The sequence below is a fragment of the Poecilia latipinna genome, unplaced genomic scaffold (assembly GCF_001443285.1).
Source record: "Poecilia latipinna isolate Pla-1442-1.1 unplaced genomic scaffold, P_latipinna-1.0 Scaffold1602, whole genome shotgun sequence".
NCBI classification, from domain to species: domain Eukaryota; kingdom Metazoa; phylum Chordata; class Actinopteri; order Cyprinodontiformes; family Poeciliidae; genus Poecilia; species Poecilia latipinna.
Genome location: NW_015114218.1, coordinates 135,369 through 153,762, shown reverse-complemented (window position 1 = coordinate 153,762; position 18,394 = coordinate 135,369). Strand labels below are relative to the sequence as shown.

General features: G+C 37.5%; 1 protein-coding gene across 3 annotated transcripts; it reads left to right on the top strand.

Annotated features, from left to right (window-relative positions):
• The first annotated feature begins 488 nt into the window (after positions 1–488).
• On the top strand, positions 489–17,092 carry hdac11 (histone deacetylase 11). Of its 3 annotated transcripts, none has more exons than XM_015059140.1 (11): positions 489–628; positions 1,395–1,454; positions 2,830–2,978; positions 4,244–4,344; positions 5,439–5,555; positions 8,992–9,034; positions 10,033–10,109; positions 11,140–11,202; positions 12,016–12,112; positions 12,999–13,177; positions 14,702–17,092. In XM_015059140.1, exons 2-11 carry the CDS (start codon positions 1,420–1,422, stop codon positions 14,942–14,944), a joined length of 1,104 nt encoding a protein of 367 aa, XP_014914626.1. In that variant the 5' UTR covers positions 489–628; positions 1,395–1,419; the 3' UTR covers positions 14,945–17,092. The 3 variants fall into 3 exon arrangements, with proteins under 3 accessions (XP_014914626.1, XP_014914625.1, XP_014914627.1); XM_015059139.1 differs by lacking the exon at positions 489–628 and adding an exon at positions 694–925; XM_015059141.1 differs by lacking the exons at positions 489–628; positions 1,395–1,454 and adding an exon at positions 823–925.
• Positions 17,093–18,394: the final 1,302 nt, after the last annotated feature.

The window sequence follows — 18,394 nt, the reverse complement described above, 5'->3', positions numbered from 1 at the left end:
TCAACGTTGATTTAACATCATGTGCTATCTGGGCACCCAGTAATATTTACGAAAAGAAACTAGTGACACACTGGAAATTAGTTTTACTCATCTATGACTAGTATGTTGGATAAAACTAAAAGTTTGCAAGAAAAATAATGTAGTATTAGGAATTCTCCAAAACTGTTGGAAATACTCAATATTCCAAAATGTCATTGTCTCAAACCAAAGGATTTTAAAGTTTGGAAAAGCTGAATTATTGTTCTTACTAGTCAGAATGTCAATGCATGTATCTTAAATTACAATTCTGGATAGTAAAAGAGCAAATTTAGATATCTAGAGAACGTAATAGGGACAGTCAGACGAATCCGATGTTATGTTTAAAAGGACTGCCATACAGTGTGGGCTCGCTCCCCTTGACCGGGCCAATCAGCGAACAGAAAAATAAATAGTGCATGATGACGTTTATTTTCTGCGCTGTAGTCTGCCTGTAGTTTTAGCAATGACAGTGGAACAAGTGAAGGAAGCCGTTCAGTCCGTCGTTAGCCACGCTTCCAGATGTTGAATTAACATTAACCACCACCTCGTTCGGATCGGCTCTTCTCTCCTCACAGTGGAGGATGGTTGTTTACAGCGCAGGCAACCTATGGTAAGCTACTCAGCGTCAAACTGGCGCATTCTTAAATACGTCACGGACAAATGTTAGCAATTGGGCAAAATTTAAAACCTCAACACAGTTCACGCCTCCAGGAAGTAGAGCCCAGGCCCTCTGTATGAACCAAGGAGTAGTACAGGGGGGGGGGCGTTTTATTTACCAGGCTACGAGAACACTGATTTAAAGACAATATTGGGTCCGGCGTGGTGCTGTGAAACTGCCTCAGTTTGGTTCCCTGAGAGCTCAGCTCAGCTGCACTTTTAGCGTCTTTTTGACGTGTAGGAGAAGCAGGTGAGTCCGTTCGGCTCGTGAGACAAATGATAGTAAAGCGACTATGACGACGTTTTCTCTTTCAACCTCCCACCGGTATGGAAGTAAATATATGTCACTAGGATTTGAATTAAAAATGCCACTGAAATTTTAATGTTGTATGTTGTGCTTACTTTTTCATTGTTCAAATATATCCAGGATACAGTTTTATTGTCATTATTTCTACATGGCTGAAATTTAATATCTTATTTTCACTTCAAGATTAAAAAAAATTAAAAAAAAAATCACATTACTATTTCAAAGTGAGCACATTTTCAATAAAAAAAAATCCACAGCTGGAATTCACAGCTCAGTGATTCTGCATGTACTTATTGCATAGCTGTGTGTGAACCTGACATTTCTGGCTGTTGTTGCGTCTTTACAAACTGCATACTCCAATGTGCATGCTTGTGTCAGCTGTTAACTTTATGCTATTTGTGTTTCCTGCCAGGTCAGATTAACTATGACTAAGAAACATGTCTGTTAAAGAAGACAATGAAGGGAAATCGATGTAAGAAGCTGCAACATTCCCAATTATGTTGATGATGTCAAATAACTTTAATCTGACATTGCATTTGTGTATGGGGTGCCATTGGTAAAGTTACACATTAAAAAATGAAAAACAATAATTTGGTTTATTTAACCTGTCGTAAAGGAAAAAATGTGGATGTCCATTTTTCAGTCACATTTTCATCATTTCAAAATACATTTTCCATACATTTAATTTTCAAACTAAATATTTATCTTCCTAACTAAATATTTAGCTCAGACCTAAATATTTAACAAGCAAGCTAAATAAAGGTTAAATATTTTGGTCCAAGCTAAATATTTAGCTAATATGCATATTGGTTTGCTGACAAGCGAAAGAGGAATATCAAAATGAAAGCTGGGTTTTGCAGACCTCTACAAAACTCCACATTTAAAAAAAAAAAAAAAAAAAAAAAATTGATTGTTTTGGTCAATGATAATCAATAATTGGTTGATTATTATGTCCACTATGATTATTGAAAACATACAAAATCAACAGTTTCTGCATAAGCATCCCCCACTGTGATCAAGCTAGAACACATTTCTGCGCTTCATGTTCTTTCACTCTTTAGTTGCTTTCAACATTTTTAAACAAAAAATATATTGATGAATTTTTTTTATGTAAATAATTTTGTTTTAAGAATTGATAAACAGGAAGTCTTAATCTTCGGTAGCAAGTTAAGAATAAAGTTGTCTGGGCAGAGGGGTGGATCTTGATGCAGAAACTGTTACTATAGAAACACGAGTGAACGTCTGTAGCTGTTAAAATACCACATCATATCTTTGTGGCATCATGTTTTCATCTAACGTGATGGACATGTCAAGAGGAAAAGAACTGATGATAAAAAACAAAACCAAAAAAAATATTTTTGGTTTTGATGAAATTATCCCTCCAGCAGTGGAGTTTATAGCGGTCCACAAAACCCAGCTTTTATTTTGATATTCCACTTTTGCTTATCAGCAAACCAATATGCACTATTAGCTAAATATTTAGCTTGGACGTAAATGTTTAGCATGCTTGCTAAATATTTAGCTAGCAACCTAAGTATGTAGCTAGCAAGCTAAATATTTCGTTTGGAACTAAATACTTAGTCAGCTAAATAAATATGTAATTGTGAGCTAAAATACTTAGCTCAGTTTATAAACTAATTATTTAGCTTGTTAGTTGAATATTTAGTTTGGAACGCTGGTAAATGTATGAATAACCTGGTGAAAATATGACTTTGACAATTGAACACCCACATTGTTTTCCCTGTGACAGGCTAAGTAAACCCAAAGTATTACAGTTAATTGTTGACTGTGTCAAATGGCTCCCCATGTTTGTGCTGCTTGTATTAAATTTGATGTTGATCTTTCAGCTTTCACCACACCGATTTGTACGGCAGCATCCCTCCAACATGTCTGCCCATCGTTTACCACCCTGACTATAACATCACATTCATGGGCCTGGAAAAGCTCCACCCATTTGACTCAGGAAAGTGGGGAAAAGTCATCCGCTTCCTGAAAGGTAGGAGACTTCTGAACAGGTTATTTGTGATGGGACGTCTCCCTGAGCTGCAGGGTGCTGAAGTGCTTAAAGCTGGTCTTTGTGGCAAATGGAGAAAGTAAACATGGAGAGAATAAAAAAAGAATGAGAGACAGGCTGTGTGTTTAGGTCTGAAACTCCAGCAGGTTTTCTACCTGGATTGTCTTGGGCCTCTTGGCTGCTTTTCTATCCATTTCTGGGTAGTTTTGTGGTTCCATACACTCCACAACTTTCTTCCTGTCCTGAATTCATACTAAGGATAAAATTGCACATGGCTGGACTCTGTTTACTGATTAGGTGACTTCTGAAGGCAGTTGGCTGCACTGGATTTTATTTAGGTAAAGGGCTGAATACAAATGTCTGCTGCATTTTTCAGGGTTTTCTTCTTTTTTTTAAGATAGAAGTGTGTCTTGGGTGGTTTTGAGTTGATTTTAAGGTGTGTGTATTCTTTTTTCTATTATTTATTGGATCAGTCTTGTTTCTGTTTTGCTTCAGTTAAGTCCTTTAGTGATTCTAGTTTTTTATTTCTTGTCTTGTTATTCTTTGTTGCTCTAGACTTATTATTTTTCTTTCTTTGGTCTAGTTCTTAGTTGGTGTTAGATTTATTTCCTAGTCCTCTGTGTACTCTCTTACACCCCTGTACCATTTTCTCTCTCTCCTCCTCAGCCTGCCTTCTCCTCTCTCCTCTCACACCTGCAGCCTGTTTCTAATCATCCATCTGTTGTATGTTCAATAATCAACCTCACCAGTCTATATACAACTTATTAGCAGTTCCTCTCGTCTACTCCCATTATATCCTGATGTTTTTCTAACCTGGAAAAACATCAGGGTTCGAATTATTTTGCAAGTCAGTGTTTACTGCTGTTATTTTTCTGTGGATTCCTGTTTTTGGTTTGGCTTTGGCTCCCTGTGTTCCCTGTGGTTTATTTTGCAAGTTGTTGTTTTTTTTTCATTAAAACCTTCTCCATCTACAAGCTGCCTTTGCCTTTCTTTTGAGTCCACCTAAAACACCACGTGAATAGAAGAGTATGATATAGTGACATAGTTTAAATATATATTTAGTATGAGTAAATAAATTTGTTTGTTTGGACAGTTAACGACTGTGTCCTGGTTTTACATGATGTGTGCTTTTTTTTTTAATACCATCATACTCATATTCTGCTCATATTGCTGCAAGTAACTGGACAAATGGTTTTCTCAGTAGCGTCATCATGTATCGGTCTTGTTTGTGTCTGAATGTGCTGCAGAGGAGCAGTTCATCACCGACGAGAACATCGTAGAAGCCCGTGAAGCCTCAGAGGAGGATCTGCTGGTGGTTCACACGAAGCGTTACCTCGGTAGTTTAAAGGTAGCTTCTGTCTCTCTGTTGGCATGGTGATGTGTTTTTTTTTTTGTTGCTTTTTTTTGTCCCATATCACTGTCAGCTGCATCTTAATAAATTGTAATGTCCCTAAAAAGTTTGGTTAATCCAGTTATGCAGTTAAATAAGATCAGACCTAAGTATAGAATTATATTTCCACTGTTATTGTTTATTTTGATCTGTGTTGGGTTAGCTTTCATAATTCAGCTGGTAACATAAAGCCAGTGGTACGAGATGTCTTAAAAGTTGCATTTAATGACTCCTCCCCTTGCTGGCATATACAGTTGAAACCAGAAATGTACATACACAGAATAAAAAGACTCGTGCAGTTTTTTTCTCTCCTGAAGTTAAATTAGACCAAACTCTTTTTTTGCTTTAGGTTAGTTAGAATTATCAAAATAACTTTTATGTGCTAAGTGCTACAATAATGACCATATGTTTATAGCCTTTAAAATCAGAAGGTCACATATAGAAGAATTAGTGTCTGAAAACAATAAGAGACAGCTCAGGTGATGATGTCACACACATGTAGAAGTTACAGGAAACTTTCGTTCTCGATGAAAAGTAACTTTTTGGGAAAACGGGTCAGGCTCCATGATTCTTAAGGTGGACAGGGTGTAGGCAGTCACACATTTCCATAAATGAGGAACTGTGGAACGACGGCAGCTCCGGCTGGAGAACGCTGCTGACGGAAGGATTTGGAGGGAACGTGTTCAGAGATCGTATTGATCTGCTGCCACATGCTGGTGAGCGCTTTATCAAGCTTTAGATTGCCCAGAGTGATAATCCCGGAATGTCTGCGCAGAACGTTAAAGAGAGAAACTAGAAGCTGCTGACAATTTTTTTTTTATCTATTTTTTTTTCTTTTTTTTACTTTTGAAAATTTGTGTCTTCGTCAACTTTTAGCGTGAAAGGTGCACATGGGGCCCCTGCTCCCTATATGAACTAAGGCAGCTTACTGGGACACTGTTGTTTTCTTTTGCAGATTGAAATACTCCAGCTAATATTCTGAAAAGTGTTTTGTTTTGTGTTTTTCTTCATGCTGCTCCATGCTTCTCAGTGTTTTCCTTTGTCCTCTGTAGTGGTCTTTTGTGGTGGCAACCATCACTGAAATCCCACCCCTGGTGATTTTACCTAACTGTCTGGTTCAGCAGAGGGTGCTGAGACCTTTACGGACCCAAACAGGAGGAACAATAATGGTTGGTATACATCAACCTCATTTATCGTATCTTGTTTTTGACTTGGTAATACAATTTCTCACATTTCTTTCTCCTTCTCACTCATTTTTGTTGCTGGAATTGATCAAGTCATGTAACAGTATAATGAAATACATGCATGACTATAAAAACAGGGCCAGGAATCAGCTATGAAAAACAAAAGTGTGTGTGTGTGCGTATGTGTGTGTTTGCTCCCTCTCCAGATTTTTGTTTGTTTGGAGCATGGTACAGGAAACAAGTCTGAAAACACCCTGTTGCTTCTGGCTTTTTCCCTGGACTATCAAACAACACAGCCTGATTAACAGTCCAGACATCGTCGTCATATTCACTAAGTGGACATTTTGTGACCTGATATGCCAGAATAAAACCAGGAGGTGAGTAAATCTTCTCACCTCCTGGTTTTATTCTGGCATATCTGCTAATGTCAGTCTGACTTGGTTCTTGTAATTCAGCTATTATTTATTTCCCCACATGGACTCTCAGATTAAGTCTCATTAAGTCATTAAGAGTCTCATTAAGAGAGTTGGATAAACTTTAGACATGCTAGTTTTACTCAACTCTGAGTAAAACTAGCTGGTTTTCTAATGTGCAAAACTCAGAAGCAATGTCATTCCTGAATCTAAACTCTGACTGTCCTGAAGTTAAACTGCCGACTGACTCTTGTTAACTTTGGGCCTAAAATCCAATCGGAGCGCTCAAACACGGCAGGATTTCCACGCATGACTGAAAGAAGCTAATCCTTAGCGTTCGAATGGGTCGGCATCATAACTTCCTGAACATTAAGAGCTGAACTCTGAAACTGCTGTGTCACTTTAGGGAAATGATGACAAGAGCTTTACAAAATTTGTGAGCAGTGATGATGTACGTGAGATGATTTATATTATCAACCTCTTCTGTGCAGTTATGGTTGTCAATGGGAGTACATTGTACAGGTGACACTGGTGGGGAACTGCTTCATGAATTAATAATATTTGTATTATTAATATTTAACATCTTGAATGGAGTACCTTGTCAACTAATAAGCAGTTTCCCTTTGGGGATCAATAAAGTATATTCTGTTCTATTCTATGTATGCTAATGTAGCTTCCCCCTTAGGGAAGGTAAACTAGATCTGGAATGCATTGTTTCCATGTTTCTCACAGCCTTGTGCAATTTTTTAAAATTTATTTTAATTTGTTTCATTTAGCTTTTCCCATTCTTGGATGTCAACCCAAAATAAAATGCACCAATCAGGCAGACCTTAATCACCACAAACATGACTAATTGCGGTTGGCTCCCATCCTGTCCGGTTAGACGAAAAATGGCCGTTGAGAAGATTTAGTTGATTTTTGTTGTTGTTGTGCTCATACTAGATGCAAGAGCGAATGAAAATGAGATCAGATGCGGGGCTTGTTTCACCCGGACCTCTGCGCTCTGAGTGTGAGGAGTGGTGGAGATTAATCAGACGGCTATTGTAACATATTCTTGTTTCCCCTCAGTCAAAGTGAAGTGCCAAAGCAATAGCCTGGGTGTGAGCGTACATGCTAATGAGTGTTGGTACTCATCCACTAAAGACAATCTCTTCTCATCAGATCCACTACAGCCTCATCTTGTTTTGTACATAGAAGAAAAGCACTATTTCATGTTTAGGAAAGAAACTGAACTGACAGCCTGCAATTCTTTGTGTTTTGCTCAGAAACAGATGTGAGAGAGGTGGAGAGTCAAAAAAAATCCCCACATTTTTATGAAACCACAGTTGCTACATCTACATAGCCTATCTTTGTGTGCCTGGGAGTGTAACCTAGAGGTTCATTTGGTGAGCGTTCACTATGAAGACATAACATTATTAATCATAATGTAAAACCTCAGAAGAAAATTTTCCTCCACAGTTTTTAAGCTTTTTTTAATTTGAAATGTGCTCATGCTGTAGCTCAACTGCAAATACATGAATAACACTGATGTTCTGAATGCTTATGATAAAGGTGATCTGTAACTAAAGACTGATGTGGAGTGAACCAGCATGTGCAAGGGTTAGTTTGTATGGGGGACCAAGTGCTCTCCTGTTAAGTTTATATACACTGCTCAAAAAAATAAAGGGAACACTCAAATAACACATCCTAGATCTGAATGAGTGAAATATTCTCATTGAATACTTTGTTCTCTACAAAGTTGAATGTGCTGACAACAAAATCACACAAAAATCATCAATGGAAATCAAATTTATCAACCAATGGAGGCCTGGATTTGGAGCCACACACAAAATTAAAGTGAAATGTTCCTTTTATTTTTTGAGCAGTGTATATATATATATATATATATATATATATATAAAGATCATAACCTCTGTGTGGAAAGGGACATATACTGTTTTCCCACCACATATATAAATGTAGCCTATATCTGTTGATTTTTGGCCTAGTGCAGTCATCCAGTTATACCAGCAGGTGTCATCGTCTATCACAAGAAAAAATTAATGACCAACTACACAAAAGGCAATTTTACGTATGGTCAAAATGGTTACTTTGTACAACTTTTAGATAAGATCAACATATTAGCTTAGTTCTCCCTTTCTATTTCTCAACAGAAAAGCCAGTCTGTTGAGAAATTGATGGCAAGTCAATATTTTATTGTGGCATTTATTTATTTTTTGCTGTGGAAAACTCAAGAAAACTTCACCTCACCATATAAACACAACCATATGAGCACAATGTCCTCCCAGCTCTCAGGAAGCTCTTTACCCATTCCTTCAAACATTTGGTTGATCTTGGCAGTGAGCTCTCTGTAAGCTCCTTCATTTTATTGCAGTGTGTTGTGACTGCTATCTGAAACCCATCACATTAATTATGAACTGCTGGTGAGATTCTAAGTGTGTTTTGCAAAAACACGTCAGATACGCAGCAAACTTGGCAGACGTGGGAGTGTCTCAGGCAGGACGTTTCTGAAACCATAGCCACAGCCTGACATACTTGGGTGCAGCAGACACCATTTGGCCATTTTGAGGCCTGAGGCAAACCTCTTTGTTTTGCTTTTGTGGTTTCTGTGAAGGAGTTATCAAGACAACAATCATTCACACACAGAGGTGGGTGAGAGTTCCAGAAAACTGAACTAGCAACAGAAGCAGTTAGCAAACGTGTTTTCACGAACAGAAAGCTGATATCACGATGGTGCAGTAGTTGGTAGGCTATTGCCTTGCTGCTAGGAAGTCCTGGGTTCAAATCCCAACCTGGAGCCTTTCTGTGTGGAGTTTGTTCTCTTTCTCTTAATTACCCTCAGGTATGAGTGTACAAGGATTGTACACTCCTGTTTAGGGTATACGTGGGATCCCAGCTAATGGAGATGGGCAATAGTCCCTCACGATCCTGCCAGGATAAGTAGGTATGTAGATAATGCAGTGGACAGATGGATATGTTATGTATACTGATCGAATCTTCTTTCGCAGGCTGGAAAACTGGCTGTAGAGCGAGGATGGGCCATAAATGTAGGTGAGTTTTCAGCCATTTGTACTAACAGTGGCATCGTACCAACCTTTGAACCACTGCGGTGTATGCATTAAACAGTTTTTTATCTCATTTGTAATTTTTTTTCCCCACAAGATCACAGTGAAACATTATGTTTGATGTACACATTTGTGTAAACAACAAAAATGATAATGAACTTGATTATATTATTTATTTTATTTGTTTAGAGAATTGTACCTGGGGGCTAAAATTAAAAAGTAAGTTTACTACTAGAGAGAGCGTGGATGGCAGAGGCTTCTGAGATATTCTGTGTGTTCCACTGACAGCCATTTTAAGACTATTAGCATTAAAGTCATATTGAGAGATGGGAGCGAAAAGTGTGTTTGAACTGTCATGAGATCTCACTTCTCAGCCTCCCTGGAAAAACGCCTGACATCCCCCTGCAGTACAAAAGTACTGCAGGGGGATCGTGAGATTTCTGATCAGATACTTTTTGTCTTTAAAAAGACATCAGTATGAATCCAACATATCACAAATGGATTAAAGGAGGCATAAAATCACGTATTTCAGTCACAAATGCACACATGCAGCTCTGTCCAATATGTTAAGTTCTGCATTTTATGCAAAACACTTTGTTCATAGTGTTGGCATTGTTAAGTCATCACTTTTGTATTTCAACTTGTTTACAATAAAAACTTAAATACTGTTTGTGTTGAGTGCACAGTAATAAAGCATGTTTTATGTAATACTGAGTCTCGTTTAATTTAACACTGTATGTATCCCACCGATTGCTGAAGTTTGGTTTCAGGAGGAGCAGTTTGCTTCCCGGCTGTGTAACAGTGGAACAGAATATTGTCCTTTTGTTGTTTGTAGCAACGGATGCATCTTCAGCTAATAATACTTCTAACATCAATATGTGAAAGGCTCAGTAAATAAAGTATTTGTGTCATCAGTGAAGTTGCATTCTAACTCTGCAATGAGCTCGTCCAGCCCTGACTCTCAGCCTGGCTCTGTTTCGTCAGGCGGAGGCTTCCACCACTGCTCCGGTGACAAGGGAGGAGGATTCTGCGCCTATGCTGACATCACACTGGCCATCAAGGCAAGGCTCAAACCAACACTGCGATGGATATGATTCTCTGTCACATCCAGCTGTAGACCATTTTATCTGAGAAAGTCATCTGACCTTCGAGTCATTGTCACGGGGCCAAACGGATGTAGAAGACAGAACACATAAAAAGAAATGAGTTAATTACAGCAGTTTAATAGCTTAATTTTGATTGATTGTTAAATGTTTTTCCTGTGGCGTTTCACAAAGTTGTATACTAATTTAAATGATTTGTAATTATTATTATTACTATTATTATAATACCTCCAGCATAATTACTTTCTACTTAAATTTTCTTTTATGACCTCTCTGCTCTCTGACTGTCTCCATGACGACATGATTTTGCCACATGCAAAATCCAAAAAAAAAGTTTTTTTTTGCTCCTGTAATCAAATGTGGACAATCTTTGTAGATTGTGTGCAACACGCCCACTTACTGTGTATACAATATATTTTACTTCACTCAGTTTACTGATCCTTATTTGTAATATTTGTTGCTCTGGCCATAATATGATGATTCTAAATAACACAAGTTTCACTGTCTGAGATGCCTGGCAAGAAATATTGCACATTACATATTATCATGTATATACATATAATATTGTAATTTTTTGAGACTTACTAGTAGTCCATCCATACATTCATATGTCCATGCATACAACATATTAATAACTGAATTAATAATTACTTGTGGTTATTGAAAACTGATGTCATTTGCCAACAATAAGGTGTTTTGTCAATCACTAATCAATCAGTTAAATAATATTGAATGAGATAGAATCGAGTTCTGAATACCAGTTTTCACAGAAATTGTGCCTTTAAATTAGCATTAATTATCACAACTATGAATGATAAAAAAATGACATTTTTTCCACTAAAAACTTCCGAGTCTCCAACAAAATTAGAATATTGTCTGTCGTTCCTATAGACGAGTGGAAGATGAATGACTGAAATGCTTGTATGAAACTATGACCAAGTTTGAAAAGGAAATAAACTTTTTTTTTTTTTTACTTTTCTTTGTTCAGTTTCTCTTTGAGAGAGTGGAAGGCATCTCCAGAGCCACCATCATTGATCTTGATGCTCATCAGGTAAGACAATACTTTACTCTCACCCTCTCATTATGGATGGTTTCCAAATTATTAACTGGTTAATTTCTTTCAAAATCCGTTTTCTTAGCATAAGAAGTATGTTTAGGTCACCTGGTAAAAAACAGTAGTATGGGATGCCAGCAGGGACATTATTCAGAATTAGCTTCCATAAACGCATATGACACCAAACTCCTCCACAGCTGCGTAAAAATTATGATAATTGGTGAAGATTGCAAGCCGGCTTCAAATTCTGACTGAATTTGTGATAATAGTTGGGTTTAGGACTGTTACAATAAGCAATATATCAATTCATTTCATGTTAAATTAAAACAAGCTCAATAATCTCTCTTTTTACCAAAAATTGGTTGATAAATCTTCTGTCTGATTCTGTTTTTGAAGAACAATTTTGTTCACAGAGACTCAGTAATTCATTTTATTTGTAGTTTCTGTTGTTTTGCTTCTTTATTTTGGATATTTAAAATGTCTTCCAATTCCAGTGTTAAATGTTTATTAATATTTAAAGCTTATTGATCTTTGAGAATGTGTTCTTGCATTATTATTATTATGCCATTAGTACCATTATATTACTTGATAATTGTCTCAAAACAACAATATTATTGTTTATTGCAATAACATCTGGGACAAGTTATTGTCCAGCACAATTTGTTAGGCCTAGTTTGATTTACAACTTCCTGAAGGGACTGCCAAGTTGGACAGGGTGGAAGAGAAGTCTACGATGTAGTTGTCAAAAAGCAAAAGAATAATCGATGATTTAATGTGTTGAATGAAGTGGTTTTGGAACTGGTCTTACAGGGAAATGGACACGAGCGAGACTTTTTGGGCGACACCAGAGTGTTCATAATGGACATGTATAATCACAACATCTATCCCGGGGACCGACATGCCAAACGTGAGTTTAATCGTGAATAACTTTTTTATCAAATTTGATTTTCCTTTGTCATAATCTAAGTCTCACGTATGGCCTTGACTCACTGCTGGGCATTAAACACATCTTTCTGCATCTCCAGCACTGCTTTGGGTAGAGGCCCAGCTTGAGGGCTTTTGACTTTTTTTGACATCACCGTGTGTCGTCGTAATTCTGACTGAAGTCACTTTAACTCCTCACCATGTTAGCATTCCCAACCAAGGACTCTCTACAACAAAAGAGTCCCATCTTTTTGTATATAACTCTAAATATACACATGAGCAGTTTCTGCTGTCAATTCCTGTCAATTCCTTTGACATGTCGTTATCTTCTCTGAAACGAATCTTTCCTGACTTCAGTAAGGTAAAACATTAATGCATCCTGGGTTGTTTAAGATGAGCTGCAGGGCAACATTCTGTTTATTTTCATCAAAGACAAATCTGATTTAAAGCAGAGTTATTTTACTTTCTAAAAACAAAGAGGAATTGTATTTTTGCTATTCTTTAATGCGTTTGAAGTTGCATTTATTTGAACATTAAAACAACAAAGCCTTATAATGCTTTTGGTTATTCTAATTTTAGTTTAAAAAATAATGAAGACATCCATTAGTTGGCTGACTTTTTTCTATGTATCAAACAGAGTAATCTTCCTGACCCTTGCAGTGGACTTGCAGCGTTAAATGGACAGTAAAAAAGACGATGCTTGCTTAATTGTCTCTTTAATGATCCCAATTATTTCAATTCATTTCCTCACTGTTCTAGTAGCCACAGGTCAGCTGTGGGCGAATAACTGGATGTGAAGGACTTTGGGGTCCTCTGGGCTTGATAAAGCTCTATGCAAATGCAGGTCACTTACTATTATTTATCTCCAGGAGCCATAAAGAGGAAGGTGGAGCTGGACTGGGGCACTGAAGACTCAGAGTACCTTCAGAAGGTTGAGCTTCACTCTGAGGGAGCGCTGAACGAGGTTCGTCCTGATATCATCGTCTATAATGCAGGGACAGACATCTTGGACGGGGATCCCCTTGGAGGCCTCTCTATATCTCCACAGGTACGCTGCCTTCTCTGACAGCTTTCTCTTAACTTTTAGTTTCAGGTTGGACTCCTGCAGTCGTTTCCTTAGTTTATTCTCTGTGGTTTTTATTACCTTCTCTATATGTCTGCAATTTTATTTTAGGATGAAAAAAATGTCCGTTTGTCTGACCAAGTTATAACAGTAAATTTTCAAAGCTCAGGTTAAGGAACGATTTTGAGGTGTTAACTCAAAAAAATATAGATGTATTTACTTGTCTTATGCACCTGTAGCACGACTCAGTTTCTGCTTTGCAACTCAGTTGTCGCAGCAATAGTATCAGATAATATCTCTTACTCTTACTCTTGGTTATGCAGATGCTCTGTTTGCACTGTCAAAGGTTCATTTTCCAACTTATTACTGAGAGGAGCTCAAACTTATGACTGGTTAAGGTATTTTCTGACTCGTACAGAAAGTTTTGGGAGCATTTTTTTTCTTTTGACTGCAGTGGACATCCAATCCCGTCTCTTGTTATGTCTTCTAGTGTCTTTGTTAGTGTAGTGGCTGTTTGCGCTTTACCCGATCTCCTATTTGTCAAACTTAAGCGTTTCAGAACATCAAACTAATATGAATATTACTCAAAGACAACACAAGTAAACATAAAAAGTGTTTTTTTTTAATTAAGGTGTTTATTATTAAGGGAGATTTAAAAAATCCAACCATATATGACCCTGTGTGAAAAAGGGATTTTTGTTTTTACACTCCAGAGAAGTTAAAACATAAATGTGGTTTATGAATATAAGAACAGAAAACAAACATATAGGACGGGCGCCTGTCTATGTGGGTAGACGGTGCCTGAGGCTGAATCCCTGGGAGGGCGCCGCCCTTCAGTCAGATGAGAATAACAACAGTAGGGTAGATAAGGGAAAAAAATCATATCTCAATCTGTGACCTATTAGGAATCATTATGTCTTCTAGTGTTTGAAATCCAAATCCTCGCTTATTGCAGTGATGAGATTTACTTGTTTCAATTACACAGTACTTGAACCACAAAAAGCTGCTGCTGTTAGACTGCTTTATGTGGTTCCACTCTCCTTGCAAGACAAAAGTACTGTGCTGATCCGCAGTTCATTTTAGATTTATTGGACCTATGAGCAGACTTCCATATGTGATAGTAACATGATAATATTGCAGAATATCTTAGCAGTTTTAGCACTGCTCTGAATACACAGCTAGTTTATCAATTAGGCTGATAAATGGCATCAAAAAAGAAGTGCAGCTCTAATAACTGTTTTGTCAGAAGTTCTAGTCAAGCATATGTTTCTACCACACGTTCTGATGTTTGAAATCCCTCGTTGTGTGGCAACATTTGCTCTCAATAAATTAGGTTTAGAGTCGAGCCGTTCCCTCCCAGAATCCCCTGGCACAGACAGATGCGTTTCCAATCAGTGGCTTCCTGTCGGGGTCAGCCAGGCTATCTCCATGCTTCTGCTCTGTCCCCAGGGCTGTGAAAGTCTGAGGGCTTACAGAGACTGACGGCTTCTTCTGCTTTCTTCTTGCCAGGGCATTGTTAAAAGGGATGAGATTGTGTTCAGGGCTGCGAAGCAACGAGGTATTCCCATCCTGATGGTGACGTCAGGAGGGTACCAGAAGAAAACGGCAAGGATCATCGCTGACTCCATTCTTAACTTACGTCAGCAGGGTCTGATTGGAGCCACAGCTATGGAGAGGGAGGGATTGTCACAACTGGTGACCCACTTGACCCAAAGCTCTGGTTCTGCAGGATCAGCACACACCGCTGTGTGAGGACAGGTGGTCTATAAGCTAACACTCTTGAAAATGCACTAATTTAACTTTATTATGTGTATTTTGTTTTTTTCTTCAGAGATTAATTGTGATATTCTGTATGTTTGGAGTCTATGAAAGCTCAATAATGAGTGTTGGAACATACACGATGAGTTTGACAAACTTGTACATTTTATGTCTGTCGTTTTATGAAGGTCTAAAGGGAAAATAGTAAATCAATAACATTCAATAGATTTCATAAGCATGTGCCATAAAATGTGTTTGTTGTGCATTTGGTGGCAAATCATTGAGAGGGAATCTGTCATCTCAGGAAATCCAAAAAAAAACAAAAAAAACATATAATGTTTGTTGGACGATCATGGTGGAAGCATCTTGTTTGTTGTTATGAGGGGTAAAAAGGTTTTTCTCATTGAGACTACAATAGTTAATATAACTGTAACCAGGGATGGAGTCAAGACCGGTTCTTCTAATACCAAGGTCAAGGCCGAATGTTTAGGACGTCGGTAAATGTTTCAGGACATTATTTTGTTGTACACCACAAACTGCAATAGAAAGCAGTTAATTACGCAAGCAAAACTACCTATTGGAATTAAACTGCTAATTATCATAATATATAAATCCTTTTTTTTTCTTTTCTTTCTTTTTTGTGTTTGCATGTGACCATCCAAAACTATTTAGAGGTCGTCACGTGTCAGTCTGCAGCAAATAATGCGGCGCCAACTTCACACATGTAACTGTTGTTATTGTTTGGCCATGCAGTGGAGGAAAGATGACTGCAATCAGAGAGGTGTTGATTTTTACATTGTTCCATTCAAATTTTGCTTGTTTATTCAAGTCCAACTGCTCCAATATGTGGAGTTAGAAAGCAGAAAGAGCGATTGGAGGTCAGCTGTTTTATATCAGCTATCGCTCCCAATATGGAAACACAACCTCCACATGCGATTAGCTTAATTCCCAATTGACATAGTCATTAACTTTACATTCTAACACAGTATTTAAAGTTGTCCAACCTCCGTCGGTCCACACAAATTAACTTCCTGACGCCATATTTAATTCCTAACAGGAAGTCCTGGTTGTTTTGAAGGATTGTGATTGGCTGACATAGGTTTTAGCTTTGCCCTGCACTGCCCCCTAGGGGTTTGACATATTTAAAACACAGCTCAGTAGTGTAATTCCGTGTGTTCGTGTGGATGAATGAACACTATTGACTACCAGTCAAGTGTGGGCGAGATTATTTTGTAAAAATTTATATCTTTGATACATTGTTTTACAAATACCTGGCTGTGTGTGGACAAGGCCTGAGATTGAGCCTTAATTTAAAAGGTTACTTGTGAAGGTTAGACAGTGTTGCACTGAGGTTGCTGTGTCTTTTTGCACTTTTGCCCAAAGGTTGATGTTAATTAGTAAATTGAGGCATTTCTACTTATTTTTCCCTAGTAAAACTAGATGTTGTCCCTTCGCCGTTCTTTTCTTTCCCATTTTAATTCTTCATGTGTTTGAAAAGCAAATGTAGTAATTTTCTGCATTCAAATTGCAGGTGTTTCCTCAGTAAAAGCTGGACCACACAGTATGCGAACACACAGACGCCCTCTTTGAAATCAAAGAACCAATGCCGTCTGCTGTAGTTGACAACCACAGGCAGCATGATTTTGTGGCCGTTACCAACTAGAACGCTGTACTTTTTTTTGCCCTCTGATCATGTTGCTTTTCTCTGTGGGCGAAGATAAAAGGCAGTTAAGTTTTTTTTAATTGTGACAAAAACTAAATGGTCTCGAACTAGCCGTGACCCAGTTGGTCAAACAATAACAACACCAACAGCCATCCATCCCTGATTGTAACATTTGTTATCTCATTCACTAATGGTTTCATTTCTGAGAAATATTCAAATACTTTTTTCCTTTGTGTTTAAAATACTGGTGTTTCATTATAAATATGTTTTTTTTAATTTTTTTTTATTCTTTTTGTTGTCTAAATCAGCTGCTATATCTATATAAAATATTTAACTCTGGAAAACATTTAATATATTAAATTGAACATGAAATGAATCAGTTTCACATGTTTATATCTTTGAGTTACAGCGGACTGATGACCCATTGTTAGGAAATTGGGGCTTCCTCATGAGAGATAAATATATGGGATATTAGCAAAGAAAAAAGTGAGACACTTATGGTCATAATAGTTATGATTTGGGGTTTTACCTTATGTATTGTGATTTATTTTTCAAATAATGTCTATTAATTGATCACTTTATTATCTGAACATAATGTTGAATGGGTTCACAAAATATGATTTTACACTAATATTTGTAATAGAGTACTAAACAGTTGAAGATATTGTATATCCTACTTTTATTTATTTATAATATCTAACTCGCTTTCAGCATATATCAGAGATCTGATTGCTCCATTTGTAATAATAACATTAATAATAATTTTACTTATAAAGCACTTTCAAACAAACTTAAAAACAGATAAAATACCAAGAAAAGCAGTAAAAACAATAGGCATAAAATATGACAAAGTGGGTCTTTAAAATCTTCTGTCAGAACATGCCTGCCTGATGTCCTGAGGCAGATTGTTCTACAGTGACGGGGTGTGAAAGGAAAACACATGCTCTGCAGTGGGTTTTCCATTGGCTTTAGGAATTTTTAGAAGGCCAATGCTCTGAGAACAGAAAGCACAAGGTGAAACATATGAGCACAGAAGATCCAACAGGTATGAAGGCACCAGACCATTTAGGGCCTTGTAGAATAAGAGGCAGTTATTCTAGTAATCAAGTTCCTCTTCAGTGAAACTAGCTCCCAGTCTTAGTCCTGTCTACTTTTTTGATAAAACTTATAATTAAGATGTTTGCCCAGTCGTTGGATGACTGAGGTAATAGAGTCTATGGCCAGTTGAAAACAGCTTTAGTCACAGTCAAGTACCGTCACTCTTGTGCAAACGTACAAATGCGAACCCATTCTTACACTGGCACACAGACTGGTACTCAACCCTTTGATTAAGTGCCTTGCCAAGGGGAACATCAACGTCAAGGATGCTGGAATCAAACCTACAACATTCAAAAATTCAAGACCACTACTTTTCCCTTTGGGTCACAGATGCCTGGAAAAGCAAAAGAACAAGAATACCTTTAATAGGACTGTAAATTAAAAAAATTGAGTATCAAACAACATATATAACAAAGTAATTCATGTTTCAGGAGACAGGAAAATGGAGAAGAGTCCTCAATGTAAAAGTAATCTTAAAATCAAAATAAATAAGTTGCCTATTGCACCTTTGCAGCATGTCACTGAAGAGGGATTTCAGAACGTCAAAAACTTCTCCAGAGCCAGTCACGATCATTGCAGGATGCTTTAGCTGAGAGAAAAGTTTTTGCCTTCTCCCACTTCCTGCTGGATTCTGTCCCACAGCGTGAAGAGGGACACATTGAGGGGATCTGCTGTCCAGATGG

What these genes read in the sequence shown, in the direction of transcription:
- hdac11 (XM_015059140.1), top strand. Translation starts at nt 1,420, where the DNA reads ATGTCTGTTAAAGAAGACAATGAAGGGAAATCGAT. An exon ending in GTTACCTCGGTAGTTTAAAG is followed by an intron (nt 4,345 to 5,438) that starts GTAGCTTCTGTC and finishes TGTCCTCTGTAG; the next exon opens with TGGTCTTTTGTGGTGGCAAC. An exon ending in ACATCACACTGGCCATCAAG is followed by an intron (nt 10,110 to 11,139) that starts GCAAGGCTCAAA and finishes TTCTTTGTTCAG; the next exon opens with TTTCTCTTTGAGAGAGTGGA.